Raw genomic sequence first — 16,835 nt, 5'->3', positions numbered from 1 at the left:
AGATTTAAATCCACTTATACTATTATTTTAGTATATCACTATAGCTTTACACACTTCTAAATTAAAAAAAAATTATACATGACTCTAAATTATTATTGGCTAATTAAACTGTGTGACCCAAGAATATATAGACATCTTTTACTAACTTTATCATACATAATACTTATTCAACATTTTGACTAGTCCTGAACACCAACATGTTCTAGCACACACAATACGTGACTCTTTACAACAACAACAACAAACGTTTTTACAATAGAAAGAGAATTATCAAAAAACATATTAAGTTTTTTGTTTCCCTTTTAGAAACGGCCGCGTCTCTCAGAAACGACTGTTAACATTAGCTAACGGCTGGCTAGTTTAAGTCGAAGCGGCACCCGTTTGTTTACTTTAAACCATAGTTGAGAACTTTTCAGATGGTGGCAAGATCACTTCAAGAGCATTAAGAATGTCAGCCTTGACGTCATCAAAGTCTTCAACACCAAAGCTGAAGCGAACTAAGTTGTCTTTGATTCCATGTTTCAGCCTCTCCTCTTGTGGTAAATCCCTGAATCAATTCCCATACCAAAAAAAAAAGTCTGTGTATATAACAACCATCGCTAATCACATTTATATCAAAACGATGATATAAATCAATGTTTTAAAGGAAATCTATATATACATACCAGTAGGACGATATGGCAGGTTGGTCCACGAGGCTCTCGCATCCACCAAATGATGTTGCAATGTAAGGGATCTTCAACGAATCGATGAACTTGATCGTAGTCCCGAGATCTCCAGCAACCTATTCGTAGATAAAAATTAAAGGAAAATTAATTAACACATATTTTAATTGAGATTTGTATATAGTAGTGTAGCTTGATCAAAATATCATCAAGCGTGAAGCATTTGATTATCTTATTATCTTTACCTCGAAGCTGACCACACCCCCAAAGCCAGTCATTTGTCGCTTGGCTATGTGATGGTCCGGATGACTAGGAAGACCTGGATAATAAACACGACTCACCTAACACGATACGATTTTAGCATACCCCAATTAATAAATGATGTCATGTGTAATAATACGTACAAACGAATGAATGTAACTTGGTAAAAAAGTATAATGCCTTGGGATGTGTTTCTAAAATTTGGGCCATCCTCAAAGCGGTTGAATTCTGTTGTTGTACGCGAAGATGCATTGTCTTCATGCCTCGGATGAGTAAATATGCCGCGTTCTGTTGATGCAAAGACCCAATTATCTTAAAGGTTAGAAACTATTGATGCATGGACGTATAAACCGAATCGATCCTAACTAAACCGAGACAAACAATACCTTGACTCTCAAAAACAAAATACAATTTAACAGATTTATATGAAGATATAGAGAACTAGAGGAGGATCGATCAAGCATTTTTACCGAATTAAGTGTACCTCCCAAAACTCGATGCAATTTGCGAATCTCGGAAACCAACTTGGTAGAACCAGATATGCATCCAGCAAGAACCTGGCCAAAACAGAATGATAATTATTTATCACATTTTTTTTTTCTTTCTTAACAAACACTAATAACTATATGGCTCTGAATTTCTGATGTACGCACATCGTTGTGGCCTCCAAAGTACTTAGTAGCAGATTGGAGAACAAGATCAGCACCAAGCACAAGTGCCTTCTGATTCAAAGGTGTTGCACAGGTAGAGTCTATGCAAACAAGAGTTCCTCTTTTGTGACAGATCTCTGAAACTAACTCAATGTCGACACATCGAAGAAATGGGTTTGTTGGTGACTCAGTAAAGAACATGGAAATCTGCAGCCAGAACACGCCACAGTTTTCAAATATTGTTTTCCAAAGTACTTCAGTCAGTGTACGTTTAAGAGAACTTATTATTATAAATTACAACACCTCATGCTTATTCACTGCAGCTTCAAGGCCAGTGGTATCAGCGGAGTCAATCACAGTCACTTGGACCATATCCACACACACACACAACAAAGGATATATTAACAACATCGATAGGGATGTTGTCGTGGGTTTAAAAACCCAGCCCAGCCCAAACCTGAAAAAAACCTGCCCAGAAAAAACCCAAGTTTGAAAACCCAAATAGGTTTTAGGTTCTAGTGGGTAAACTCGAATGGGTTTTTAGTTTTGTGGGTAAACCCGTGGGTACCCGAATTATTTATCTTATATGATGTATTTTGCATTTTATATTATATATAATTTTATCTTTAACTTTTTGATACCAAATGTGATTTATATTATGTATTTTGTGTATTTTACTATATCTGTAACAATTTTCAAAAATTTATAATTTTATATAATTTAAATAAAGAATAGCAAATATATTAAAGAGTTTTGTTTTAAATAGATAAAACAAAATTTATTATTATATATTAGATAAAACTAAAGTTTTGTTCATAATTTGCTTATTTCATATTAAATTTAAATAAATATTTAAAAATGAGAATTTGCGTTTTTAGTAGAAAAACGACATTTTGCAGTTTTGGCAAAAAAATATGACTTTTCAGTTTTGGCGGAAAAACATAATTTTACGGTTTTGGTGGGAAAACGAGATTTTCCAGTTTTGGCGGGAAAACGAGATTTTACGATTTTGGCGAGAAAACGAGATTTTGCGGTTTTGGCGGAAAAACGAAATTTTACGGTTTTGGCAGGAAAACGAGATTTTGCGGTTTTGGCGAGAAAACGAGATTTTGCGGTTTTGGCGGGAAAATGAGATTTTGCGGTTTTGGCGGGAAAATGAAATTTTACGATTTTGGTGAAAAATGAGNAAAAACAAGATTTTACGATTTTGGCGAGAAAATGAGATTTTGCGGTTTTGGAGGTAAAACGAGATTTTGCGAGTTTGGCGGAAAAACGTGATTTTGCGGTTTGACGGGAAAATATAATTTTGCTGTTTTGGCGGGAAAACGTAATTTTGCGGTTTTGGCAGAAAAACGAGTTTTCGTGTTTTGTGTTTTTGGTAGGAAAATGTGATTTTGCGGGTTTAGTGTAGGTGATTAGACTTGACAAAAAAAAAGTATAGGTGATTAGAAAGAAAAAAAACCCAATGGGTACCCATAACTAATAGGGTAAACCCGTGTAAGACTTTATAGTTTTGGGTACCTGCCCATTTTTAACCCATTTAATTTCTTAGAGAAAAAACAGGTCCCAAAACCCAGTTTTAAGCATGGGTTTCGGGTACCTACTGGGTTTTTACCCACTTTTAACATCCCTAAACATCGAAATCATGCATGAAACAAAAGAATAGTAATGAAATTAAAGGGTTTCTTACAGTGATTCCCAGTTTGGGAAGAAAAGTCTCCATGAATTTCCTCGTCTCCTTGTAACAATCTGTGGTTGTGACAATATGTCCACCCTTTGGAACCAATGCCAAAAGCATAACAGTGTTTGCACACATCCCAGAAGTCATAACCAAAGTTGATTCAGCACCTTCAAGTGCACTAAAACAAGAACAAGATAGCATACACAAGGAATAATTGACAGAGAGAGAGGGAGATATACATAGAGAGAGAGAGAGAGAGAGAGAGAGAGAGAGAGAGAGAGAGAGAGAGAGAGAGAGAGAGACCTAATCTTGTCTTCGAGTATCATTGTCGTTGGGCTTCCATAACGAGCATACTCGTGACATACCAATCGTTTCTCCTACATAATTAAAAGCTAGGTTCGTTAACGAAGACTACATGCATATTTTTTATAACCTAGCTCATGCAACTGTGGTTAGAATGAGGATTCTCTTTCTCATTTATTATACTTCGTTGTTTTTTTTTTGTTTTAACTGTTGTAAAACCTCAACTGAGCATTTCATCATTTCATTTCTAATGATATAAAAAGAAATTCTAAAAAGAAAACGAAGACTACTCTTTTTCGGTTAACCATTGCCAGAATCAGTACACAACAAACTTTGTTTTTCAGAATTTCACAAATTTATTAACCAAAGCACATATACTTTTAAACCTCATTAAATTAATATTCACTATAAATTAATAAAAAAATTTGGTCCCGAATTGAGCCAGTATAAAAACTGACATACAATAAAATAATAATATAATAAATTTTTCGGAAATCGTATGTAAAAACATGGTCTCATCCAATATCTTAAATTAATAATAATATAAATATAAGAAATTTAATGAAATATGACTCTATTGTTGTTTTTCTATTCTTGGGGTTCATTTTTAAATTTTCTCATAAATTTTCTTCTCAAATCGCATCATCCAAAAATTGTGATGATAAATATTCTTCTAAACTCTGAATTTCTGAATAATTATCATTTTCACCTAAGTAATAGCCAAGATAACTAAGAAAATTCTATAAAAATATGAATTAACAAAAATATTTTATGTTTTACTAATTTTTTTTTCAAAACTATGAAAATAAAAAATATCTTTATAAATTAGTAATTCGATAAATTAAACCACTATAAATAAATAAAATTTCATGGTCTCGACCTTATTAATTTATAAAATTTTTATTGTATTATATGTTCCATAAGCGGACCTTGAAGTCGATTAGCTCCGAAGTTTTCTTGAAGAAGTAAGTTGTGGTGTTGACTACAGGAGTCGTGACCGAATTCGTGACTATATCACGACCTAATCTTTCACCTGATTGTAAACAATAAATCCCACACAACAAGTATATCCCATTATCTCCGACTTCTCCATTTGCAAAATTGCCAATCTTTTCCAAATTAAATCAATCGTAAACAAAAAGAGAGAGATATATATTTCTGATATGTCCCCATTGAAAAAAGTATATCGTTTTAAATGTATGGATATTTAAGGTAATATCTAATTATATATATATATATATATGTTGAATATATATATATATATGAAACGTAATAAATATTTTTAAAACGTAATATATATATATGAAACGTAATAAAAATCGAATAAACGTAATGGAATTGGAAACAAATTAATTTTTAAAAAAAAAAACTGGAAACAAACTAATTTCACAAAGGTTTATCGTTTTAAATGTATGGATATTTAATGTAATATCTAATTATATATATATATATATGTTATATATATATGAAACGTAATAAATGTTTTGTGAAATTAGTTTGTTTCCAGTTTTTTTTTTTTGAAAATTAATTTGTTTCCAATTCCATTACGTTTATTCGATTTTACCGGATCAGATAGAATCATGCATATCAAAACATATATTTCCATCCCAATAACAGAATTAGTAGAGTAATTAAGAGGGACCAAAACCGAGTTACTAGTTAAGAAATCATTAGAAAGGAGAAAAAAATGGTGGCGTACCAGCATGAACAGTCAGACTCCCATCGGAGCTCAAGAATGAGTGCTTCAAATCGTTGATGTCCTCGGGTTTAAAAGTCATTTTGTGAAATATAATACGAACACTCACCAAATTATAAACGAAAGCAAATTAGTTACGTTAAACATCATCAAGGAATTGGATGGTTAGAAATACGTTTAACATTAAAATCACCTTCATTAGTTATATAAGAAGATATAGAATAGAGATTACATGAAACCACAATAAAATACATATAACACAAATTGAATAAATAATCGAAAAGTAAAATAAAACAATTTTTAAGTTCTCTCTCTCTTTTTTTTTCTTTTTTTTTTTTCACCTTTTCTTCTTGGGGTTCGCTCTCTATTAGTTTCTCCTCTTGTTCTCTAAATCGATTAGATGATCGGTTGATTTACAAAGTCGTTATGATATATAGACATATTTATAGTTGATAAATGCAATGGTTACTAGCTAGTTCCGGTTATGAAACAGAATTGAGGTGTGTAAGCAATTTTATTATTAGTTACTAGAAAAATACCGCGCGCATTTACATGCAGATTTTATATTATATATTATATATTAAAAAAACTAACTTTCGAGGCACTTGGATTAAAATCCCTATCAAAATCCATTTTTCTCGTGCTTGATGCTTATTAACCTTTAATTAAATTAAGCCAAAAACTCAGTAATACCTAACCTTTTGAGTACGATTCTGACATGTTTAATTATATTAATCTTGTGGAAATCTTTGTATGGCCAACTGTACAAAGTTTAGATTATTGCGTGTTTAAAATGTGTGTATTATATCAATGGTTATCGACTTGTAATGTATATAAAATAAAAATAAAGACAGATATCTTATCATACAAAGTTTTATTTTTAAAATAAGTAATTCACATGAATCATGACACATGTCGATTTTACCGATTAGAGATGTTACATGTATGAAATAATAAAACAAAATTTTGTTTTGTTAATTTTAAAAAGGTAAAAAGATAATTATAACAAAATAATCATTTTAAACAAGTTTTTTTAAAATATAAGAGATAACTCTAATACGAATATAATTAACAGAAAAATTTTCTATTAAAATAAAAAAATTAAAAACCAAATTAGTTTGCCGTAACCAATTAAATGTATTTTGTATAAATTACATTAATTAAGTACAATCAAAAAAAAAATATAATCTCACCAAAAGTTTTATTTTTAATCTCTTTTATATTCCATTTAATTTAAGTTATATTGCTAGTGATAAATCTAATGGTTTCAACTTTACAGTACAAGCTATATATATTGGAAATTGAATATCAAACTGTTAATTTTTATAGAAAACCTCATAATCCATTACGAACAAAAATATTTTCGAGATGTTAATTAGACCCTATTAATTATGCACATCACGATCAAATGATGCTCCCAAACTAGTAACGGTTACTATTTTGTATCTATATATAGTAAACTAGCTCCTATATTATATGGTTATAATGGTAGGCCAAAATAAGAATTAACAATCTTATCGTAAAGGGTTATCTTAGTACTTTTTAGTATTACATAAGATAATTAGAAGATCAGTATTAATTATTTTTAGTGTTGCCGACTTGCCTATACCAAAGGAACAACATTTTGTCATTTTCCTTCTCAACTGAAATTGAAGAATGATCAAGAGAAAACGAGACAGATCGTTGATAAACGAGATGGTTTTGTGGAAGGCGACGTTTGTTCAGATGGTATGAAGAGCCTGAAGAAGGTCAGCCTTAAGGTCCTCAAAGTCTTCAATACCAAAACTAAAACGAACCAAGTTGTCTTTTATTCCATATTTGAGCCTCTCCTCTTGTGTAAGATCCCTAAACGAAATCCCAAAACATTCGTGTGTATTCACACTTATAATCACAAAATTTTAAAATAATGTGACCAATAATGTTTTAGATGGATATATATATCATACCAGTAGGACATTATGGCGGGTTGATCCACGATGCTTTCACATCCACCAAAAGATGGTGCAATGTAAGGGATCTTCAGAGAATCAACAAACTTAATCGTAGTCTCGAAATCTCCATCGATCTAGTTGCAAATAAAAAGGTAAGGAAGAGAAATAAAAAATTGGGATTAACAATTAAGTTACGTGGAAAAAGTTACATCAAAGGTGATTATATATAATTTTCTTACCATAAAACTGACCACACCACCAAAACCGGTCATTTGTCGCTTCGCTATGTGATGCTCAGGATGACTAGGAAGGCCCGGATAGTAAACATGACTCACCTAACACGTTTATCTTGTTTAGACTCTCACATAACAATTGATTAATATAATGCCTAATCGAAAATAAATAGTGATTCTTGATGAAAAAACGTAATACCTTGGGATGTGTTTCTAAAATTTGAGCCATCCTCAAAGCGTTTGAGTTCTGTTGTTGTATGCGAAGATGCATTGTCTTCCTTTAACACGGAAGACACATTGTTATTTTTCTTCTCTAATCACTGAGGCACTGATGTTTTTACAGTTGAGTAGATACATAGTTTTACTCACATCGTTGTGGCCTCCAATGTACTTTGTAGCAGAGTGCACAACAAGATCAGCACCAAGAGAAAGTGGTTTCTGATTCAAAGGTGTTGCAAAGGTGCCGTCTATACAAACAAGAGTTCCTCTTTTGTGACAGATTTTTGAAACTAACTCAATGTCAACACATCGAAGAAACGGGTTTGTTGGAGACTCGGTAAAGAACAGAGAAACCTGCAGATATATGACTCCATTCATGTTTTACATATCGCAATCCAAAAAATGTTAAGAGAGAATTAATTAACCTCATGCTTATTCACGGCATCTTCAAGCCCGGGGGTATCAGCAGGATCAATTACAATCACCTAGACGTATACAAAAGGCTAATCAATACATCACACACAACATTATCCAAGATTGGAAGGAATTAAAAAAAAAGGATTGGGCTATAGAGGTTTTGTACAGTGATTCCCAACTTGGGAAGAAAAGTATCCATGAAAATCTTTGTCTTCCGGTAACAATCTGTAGTAGTCACAATATGCCCGTTTGGAGGAACTAATGCAAAAAACATAATAGTAGCTGCACACATCCCAGAAGCCATAACCAATGTTGATTCAGCTCCCTCCAGTGCACTGCTCAATACACACCAAAATTACCTAAGCATCATATATAAGAAACATAAACATTCATTAAAGACAATTAATCAAGAAAGCACCTACCTTATCTTCTTCTCAAGTATCTTTGTCGTTGGATTTCCATAACGACCATACTCATGACGAACAACTCGTTTCTCCTAGAGACAGAGACACACACACAAAACTTAAAGCTTAAACTATTGAATTAGCAACAGAGATTTTTTTTTGTTGAATTAATTTAAACCGTAACCTTGAAGTCAAGAACATCAGCAGTTTTCTTGAAGACAAAGCCAGTTGTGTTGACAATAGGGGTCGTGATCGCATCCGTCACTATACCACGACCTAATCTTTCACCTGATCATCGCAAAAATCATAAACCATCAACATATCACATTGCCTCAAGTTACTATAAATATATAACTGAAGATATATATATACCAGCATGAATAGTTAAGCTCCCATCTGATTTCAACAAGGAGAGTTTCAAATCCTCCTCCAATTCTACTATCTTTTTAACCTCCTCATCCACCAAAACCTCCTCATTGAGGGAGGATGCCGCAAGGTCAGAGGTCAAACCAGAGTCAGGATTGTTGGACCACCTAGCCGCGAAGATCTGAGCCACACCAATGTCGCTGCAGTTTCGACCACGAGCCTTAATGCTCAGTTGACAAGGCGGAAACCTCAAATTGATCGGTGAATTTCCGGTGCAAGACGAAGGTTGAAGAGGAGGTGATCGTATTCGTAGGTTAACGGAACAATGAAACGCCATATACAATTGTTTTCTACTGAGAGTGGTTTCTCTACTTGGTCGTTTGGAGAAGAAAGATGTGGCGGGTTTGGTCTTTTTAAAACACTATAATCTACTTTGTGGTATTGGTCGGATAAATAGATAATGGGATTTAAAGGTTTTTGTAGCAATCATTCATCCTTTATAATCGTCATGGGTACATTCCTACTTTTAATCCATTTACAATACTTTTTGTTTTTGTTGTCTTCTACAAATTATCCACTACAATCTTCTTTCATTGCTTTAGATTCCCTTTTCTGATTCTTTCTTTTGAAAGAAAAAAAAAAATCAATCGTACTTGCTTACACTAAGATAGAAAGAAAGAATCTACAGTGGGATCAAGTCCTCACTCGACTGGATTGAGCTAGTCAAGTTTAACCGGGGAACCCGTTCCCATCCTTTTACAAATTGATTGACGAAATGACGATCAATAATCAAATGGTGGAAAGCCACATACACCTCAGCGGATTTGAGTAATAAATGATACTGATATGACACACTTGCACAACCAAGTATATATAACGCACAACTGGGACACTTGAGAGGTGAGGTGAATGTGTGTGGTGTTATTAGATGACAACAAAAATATGACTCGGGTTTTAAGCCAAAGGTTAATTTTGGCTCCAAAAAAGGTCTTAAAACCATGTAAGATGCTCTTCAAACACATTTGTTCCTTCTTATGCTAAAAGATGAATCATGAAAAGAAAAGAAAAAACTAACCGGGGAGACATCACCCCCAGCTTTTGGTATCTTATTGAAAACGAAGAAGAATCGATTAATGATGAGCAGTGGCTTCAACCTTCTTCTGTGACATCGATTTGATCTGCAGGTGAAAAGAAATTTGTTGGTACTTTTTTACTTAAGCATATATATACTAAGATTCAACAAACATTTTAGGCATAGTGATATCAACATTTTAACACATTTACGGTTCTTCCAAAGAGAGAATAGTATAAGGCATGAACACCAGAATGAGCAAACAACAAGATTCAACAAGTAAACATTTTTAGAGCGACATAATGAATGAGTCAGATAATTTTCTCAATGCATCACATTACTGACTCGGCGACTCAAAGATCTTCTTAACAGACAGAGACTCACAATCACAACTCTAGTAACTTCAGAAAAGAAACATCCAAAGAAAGACACCGCAAAGCTGTAAATTCTAGAAGTAGCATTCGATTATCTAAAAGAGAATGTAAGGCCAGAGAGCTTTCAAATAAGGACACTCAGTGGACTAAGCTGAAAACAAAACTAACAAAGGAGCAGAGCAGCATTCTACAATTAACAACTATAACGAAAGAGAGCTTTCAAAATGATGGGGAAACACAATAACGTATAACAAACAAAACTTTGCTCACTCGCTCGAGTTATGTGTAGCCACCAAACTCGAAATATCAAGTCTACCAAATTCAAATGTCACAATCAACAGATGATGAACAAAAAGAATCAGAATCAATAAACTTTTCGAGATCAAACTAGAGACACAGTAATGCAGATTCACAGCAGTTAAAGAGCAATCTAATCATAAATAGATGACAAAACAAAGTAAAGATAGAAAAATTTTCACCTTCAAGACCTTAAGCTTCATGTTCCCGTAGACGAGACCCAAACCAAAAGCCGAAGCACGAGCCACCTGATCAATCAAAGCGAATAAAAAAACTCGTTGAATCACACAAACTCTTTTTATAAAAACGTATCGGAGATACAGATCGAGAATTGGATGGGAGAGATAATTAACCAGAGCAAGGGAGCTGGTGCCGGAGTAGAGTCCTGGAGGTAGCGTCATTGTCAAATCGCAGTTGGAATCGTCGTCTTCAGAGGAAGAAAACCCTAAAATCCCAAATCAAATCGAAGCTTCCGAAATCTCAAAATCGCGATTCGTGTGATGGTGTGTGCAAGCAAGTCTTCGCTCCTTTTTGTATTTTTTCCTTTACCTTATTATTATTGGGCTTTAAATGGGCCTAGACTGAGACCTCTTGTAAATCCATAAAAACTCTAAATATCCAAATTTATTTTTAGGATTTTATACAAAATCTTTATTTTTATTTTATATTTTATATTTTGGTGGCAATTTAATTATCTCAATGACAATAGAATGATTTAATATCTTGTTTCTGAAACTTTGGGATATAGTATGTTGGGTCCACACTTGCATGGGGTCATATCCGAATAAATAGTATCCTATTATCACTACGATTCATATTTATTATATTTTCAATTATGATTTATTAATTTGGTCTTTTTTTTTTCTTGGATTTTAGTATTATTTTGACATTTAATTGGAATAATGAAAAATCGAATTCGAGACCCCCCAAGCATAAGGCAGAAAAGGACATGAAACAACCAACATTTAATTTTTATCTTATTGTAATCGACATGTCAGCGTGTTGTTTTTATCACAGCCACATTTATCATTAATTATGTAACTCAAAAATCAGTGTTAAAAAAAATAATGAAAAATATTAATGCAACTCATCAATCTTTCATTTTCTTAGCGTCGTCAAATGGCCGCAATGTAGTTTTTAACACTCACACTGGTAGATGTGTTAAAGTGATAAAACTATATATATATGTGTGTTCGATCTGTCGGTCGATCTAGTAATCGTGTTCGTCAAATCAACGAAATATGTTGGATCGTAGTGAACTTTAAAGAAGCGGTCACGCTAGAACAAGCAAAAAGATATGTGATCTTCAAGTGTTTGAAGATCAATGCAATTTTTACCGAAACCAATTCATGGCGTCATGGCGAGAGACGTCCGTGAAATAATGTGATCAAGTACATAGTCATCGTGCTACGGTAAATATATAATCGATCAAATCTACAAAGAACAGTGAATTACACTTAGGATGATCTGGCTATAGAATATAGCTAAGACTGAACAAGTTTTGTTGGTTACTGTTATGTATCATTAAGCACAAAATTTATATTGCAACAAAAACTAAACTCAGATACATTGGGATTTGAGAACATACTAGTATTTTGCATGGAACAATTTTAATGCAATACATTCTAAAATTAATGTCACAAAGCTAGACTAAGATTGTTTTACTGCGTCAACTCTATGCCTAAGATCTAGAAACTCATATACTGATTTTAGTTCCAAACTTAACAAACATTAATTAGTTTCATGTTTGTCACTTTTTTTTTAATTGTTCTAAAACAGTAATTAAAGAAGAAAGCTAAGACTGGATTAGTCTAAAATTGGTCTAATCAGTGTTTAAGCACAAAAAACTATAAACTAAAAAGAATCAAAAACATTCCCAACAATAATATCTCGAACCCTTTGATTCAGAACATAGGTGGTGAATCGGACGGTGAAGGATCAACAAAGTTAAAAATGCTGTCCAAATAGTTCTTGCTGTCCTCATAGTAGTTGCAGTCACCACCACTACTCTCCCCGGCCGTCTCGTTTTTCTCGCCGGAGAAACTCCTGTCCATTGACTCTCCCCCTAGCAAAAGACCCGTGAACCCTTCATCAATACCTTCCCCCATCTGCGTAGTTTCGAACTCGTGAATCGTTGAACTGATCCAATCGTTGTTTTCAGGTTCTTTCATCAGACTCAGACCACCCGTGGATGATCCGACAAACTCTATCTTCGTCGGGTTTGGTTCCTTCATCTCAGAGAATGACACCGTAGATGTCGGTGATTCATCAAGCTGTTGTTGTTCTGCATTGTACTCTTAGAGATAAATCAAACAGAGTTCCACAAAGTTACAATTTGTTTGGAGAGATTTAGTGTGTGTTTTGATTTTGGTTTTACCTTCGTTTGTTTTTGTTGTCCAATTGGTTAACAGTGACTTGTGAGTGAATCCATGATGATGGTGATGATGGTGAGATGATACTTTGGTTTGGTAATGTTGTAAGTGAAGAAGCTTTGATTCTCTAGCTAGCCTTGCTTCAGCTTCAAGCCTTGCACTTTCCCATTGTGCCGTGTGGCTAAGTATTGCTGCGTTCTTGGATAGGCCAAGAGAAGATAAAGGAGTCTCGTTTTTGGGTTTATGTGTCACTGGATCAATCCCCATTTTAACTAACCGTTTCTTCAAATGAGTGTTCCAATAGTTCTTGATCTCGTTGTCTGTTCTCTTTGGCAAATGAGTAGCAATTGCAGACCATCTATATATACAAAAGGGATCAGAATTCAGAAAGGAGCAAAACATTTCTAACAAAAAGATTCGAGAGATTGTTTTGTTATTGCAAGACCAAACCTGTTTCCTAACAGAGCATGGAGTTGGATAATGGTTTGTTCTTCTTGCAAGTTGAATTTGCCTCTTTTGATGTCAGGTCTTAGGTAGTTAGTCCATCTGAGTCTGCAACTTTTTCCACATCGATGGAGACCTGAGAATAAGAAGGAAGGAAGAGAGATGAGAAAGTTTTGAATCTGTAGAAAAGATCATATAAGAGAGGGTTCATTGATTGTACCAGCTTTCTCAGGCAATGAACGCCAGCTTCCATGACCATGTTCTTCAATATAAGCCAAAAGTTTCTGATCCTCTTCTGGTGTCCAAGGTCCTTTCTTCAAACCCAATTTGTCACAACAGGGTGATCTACCCATTTTTCCAAAAAAAAAAACCAAAAGTACTATAATCTTATAACAGAACAAGAAAGAAGAATAAGAAGTTAGTAAGCTGTGTCTGTCTCATACATCACATAATCATCACCATGAGAGAGCACAAAGGATTGCTCTTTTTGGCTACAGTTGTGGAAATGTTACAAGTGAAGCATATCTCAGTGATGAAGGTTGATATATAGAGGAGAGATAGACAAACACACACAACAAATGAATCCCTTTTTTCCCGGCTCTTTCACATGGATGAGCATTTATTAACAAATGGGGTCTAGAGAAGTTATTACCTTTGTGGCTCAAAGACCTGGAACAAGTCCCCCACCCCCCTTTCTAAATAACTCACAGAGAGAGATAAAAGCGGTGATCTTTTATTATTACATGCCACTGTGACTTTTACATATCACAAGATAAAAATCGGTTATTTCTTGTGCTAGAAGTAAATTCAGGTCAGTATCTATGCTAATAGGCTACTAGCAAGTTACAATAAGATCAAATACTCAATAATTCTCTCATTTTTTACTGTTTGTACTAGTGTTCATGAGTTTCTAGCTAGCACTTTAATCTCACATCAAACTTGCCTAAAAAAGTTATAAGAAACAAAATATACACTAAAATTTTCAACAATCTATTTTTACACTAGTTCAAAAAAGTTAAAAGATGCCTTCGGTTTGTTAGCCTCAGATTACTATTATAGGTAGTCTAAGGCTTTAAACGTCCGCATTGTTTTCCACTCTATAAGTAGTCATCATCATTCAGTAACACTACATCATTAAAGTCGTATGAATATTGAATTTTTTTCTTTCTTACATTATCATCTCTCTTCTTTAACCTCTACTAAAAAGAGTAGATAGTAAATGCTGTGAAATGGCGGTGACTAAGAGGAAACTGACAGTATAATAGTAAATCAATGAGACAGAGAGCATAGAGAAGGAGAAAACTTAGTGGATGCAAGTAAATTAATTATTACATGCATAGACTTTCTTCTTTCTTCACTTTGTTCATTTCTCTGGAAAAGGTAAATTTCAAACTTGTGTAAGCAAACGATTAGAGTTTAGAAACATTATGACTACAACAAAATCCACACGCAATTCTATATTAGGTATGCACTAGGCACTAGCTAGATAAACCCTTTAGCATATACAATAATAGTCTTGCGAGAAAATGAGGGTTCTATAAGTTTGAATATAGTTGCGTGTATACACATATCTTATGCGGCACATGGAACTATACTTAAGTAAAAAAAAAGTTAATTAGAAAAACACTCTTAACCTTAAAATTGGTTTAGGAAGCACTTTTAGTTGTAGATAAGTCCACTGGTTGCTACATTGTTCTTGATGTCAAGTCAATGAGTCTAATAGTATCTCTACATTTTCAGACTGATTTTAAAAAGTAGTATATTCAGAATCTTTTGGACATCCTCTGAGAATTCAGTCTAGCATATCAGAACTTTCATCACTTCAGTTTAAAAATCTAGACATCCTCTGAGAGCAATGAACTTGTACTCAAGTCACCAGAACCCAAAACTGATTGGATTGATGTTTAAATCACTGGTACGGAATCTTATCTTATGCTAGCTCTAAAACGTCCATATATACAATGAATTAATTTTATATGGATGTGGTGCCGTGCAGGTGTATAAATGTTGGCTTCAAGGTAAATTATACTGCCAAGAAAGGTAGATGATTTATGAAGGCAAACGGTGACATTAAAGAGATTTTACAAGACCAAACAAGGGAGAGTAGTAGCTAAATGTGTTCCATGAAGGCAGAAGATGGATTTATTGAGGTGGGCTCCAAGCTTGTGGGGTAGTAAGAAGAAGTATCTTCATCGAATCATAGAACGATAAGACAAAATCATAAAGAATTGTACAAATAAACACAAAAAGAAATCAGTTTTATATTTAATAAATAAAAAAAAATTAAAGAAGAGGAAAAATGAATAAATGTGAATATGAAAGTTGAAGAAGAGAGAGAGAGAGAAGTAGAAGAGCTCATGGATCAAAAGAAAATCATATTGGCTGCAAATGATGTAAAGGACAATGGGGACAAAACTCTATAAATGTCTTGCTGATACCATATTGCCAGCTCCTACACTCTCTGTATGGTCCTTACATACTTCAATATAGCCTTCATAAATGGTGCCACTTGTCAAGATTCTATCGATCCACGAATTCCCACATTTGATGCTACGAATCTCCTGCATAAATGTACTTGATCAGACATTGCAAAAAGCAAGAAGTCACACACATATGAAATATATAAAAAAACCGAGCCATGTGAGAAGAAGAGACTACGTACTTAGCATGCTCAATCTGTAACATTCAGACTGGAGACTATTTAACACTCCTAGTTTGGTTCGGTAGTCACAGAAGCTGTTTCAACTGGTACATAAGTCGCAACAGTTCTATATTATAAAGATTGTAAACTACTAAACTATAATCGAATACAAAACTCAATGGTTCACTTCAGGCTTAATTGTAGACAAAATACCTAAGATTAGCCAAGTCTCTATTAGCTATACCTTTTCAAAGCTTATGCATCAACCCGACAAATAATAGCAATTAAGGCGTGAAAACAAGTCTTCAATCCATCAGTCGAAAAAAGAATCTGATAACAAATTTGCATCCTTTAAATCTCTGAAAGCAAGGATAAGATAGATATCCATAACACCAACATATTACAAAATCTGGTTTCCATCAAAAAAAAAAAAAAAAACAGGTATCTTCAATCATAACCCAAGACAATAACACTACAATTTGTTGGTGCGGGATTTAGCACCCCCATCATACCGAGCTAAACCAGAATGTTAATTGATTATCTAACCGGGAATCCGGTTAAGGGATCGATTAGGTTTTCGGGAATCAGTTCGGATAAAGAATAGTCTTGGAGAAGAAGGAACCGACATCCACTTCGGTGCGGCGGCCGACTCAAGCAATAGGGCAGTTTTCCATATTTCACTTCGTCTGTTAAGGAAAGTTAATATATTATGAGATCTCTGAACATGTATAAATAAGGGAGACTTCTCCATTGTAAATCATTCAGAATCTAATACAATAACCGAGTTCTCTTTTTGCTCTTTACAACAA

General features: G+C 33.9%; 3 protein-coding genes and 1 pseudogene across 4 annotated transcripts; all 4 read right to left on the bottom strand.

Annotated features, from left to right (window-relative positions):
• LOC104772267 (cystathionine gamma-synthase 1, chloroplastic-like) lies at nt 363-3,598 on the bottom strand. The gene is made up of 9 exons (XM_019242136.1): nt 3,561-3,598; nt 3,268-3,435; nt 1,880-1,940; nt 1,580-1,783; nt 1,397-1,483; nt 1,107-1,214; nt 911-1,006; nt 666-784; nt 363-547 (listed from the first exon to the last, which is right to left on the bottom strand). The coding sequence occupies exons 1-9, from the start codon at nt 3,581-3,583 to the stop codon at nt 391-393; spliced, it is 1,023 nt and encodes a 340-aa protein (XP_019097681.1). The 5' UTR covers nt 3,584-3,598; the 3' UTR covers nt 363-390.
• On the bottom strand, nt 6,685-9,305 carry LOC104769777 (annotated as a pseudogene).
• On the bottom strand, nt 9,699-11,101 carry LOC104769776. Its single transcript, XM_010494063.2, has 3 exons — nt 10,923-11,101; nt 10,752-10,817; nt 9,699-10,004 (listed from the first exon to the last, which is right to left on the bottom strand). The coding sequence occupies exons 1-3, from the start codon at nt 10,968-10,970 to the stop codon at nt 9,957-9,959; spliced, it is 162 nt and encodes a 53-aa protein (XP_010492365.1). The 5' UTR covers nt 10,971-11,101; the 3' UTR covers nt 9,699-9,956.
• On the bottom strand, nt 12,352-14,033 carry LOC104769775 (myb-related protein Hv1-like). Of its 2 annotated transcripts, none has more exons than XM_010494061.2 (4): nt 13,606-14,033; nt 13,392-13,521; nt 12,947-13,299; nt 12,352-12,865 (listed from the first exon to the last, which is right to left on the bottom strand). In XM_010494061.2, exons 1-4 carry the CDS (start codon nt 13,736-13,738, stop codon nt 12,474-12,476), a joined length of 1,008 nt encoding a protein of 335 aa, XP_010492363.1. In that variant the 5' UTR covers nt 13,739-14,033; the 3' UTR covers nt 12,352-12,473. The 2 variants fall into 2 exon arrangements, with proteins under 2 accessions (XP_010492363.1, XP_010492364.1); XM_010494062.2 differs by having other exon boundaries at nt 12,352-12,853; nt 13,606-14,028.

Source organism: Camelina sativa, chromosome 20, assembly GCF_000633955.1.
Source record: "Camelina sativa cultivar DH55 chromosome 20, Cs, whole genome shotgun sequence".
NCBI lineage: Eukaryota > Viridiplantae > Streptophyta > Magnoliopsida > Brassicales > Brassicaceae > Camelina > Camelina sativa.
This window is presented reverse-complemented; position numbering and strand designations above follow the sequence as displayed.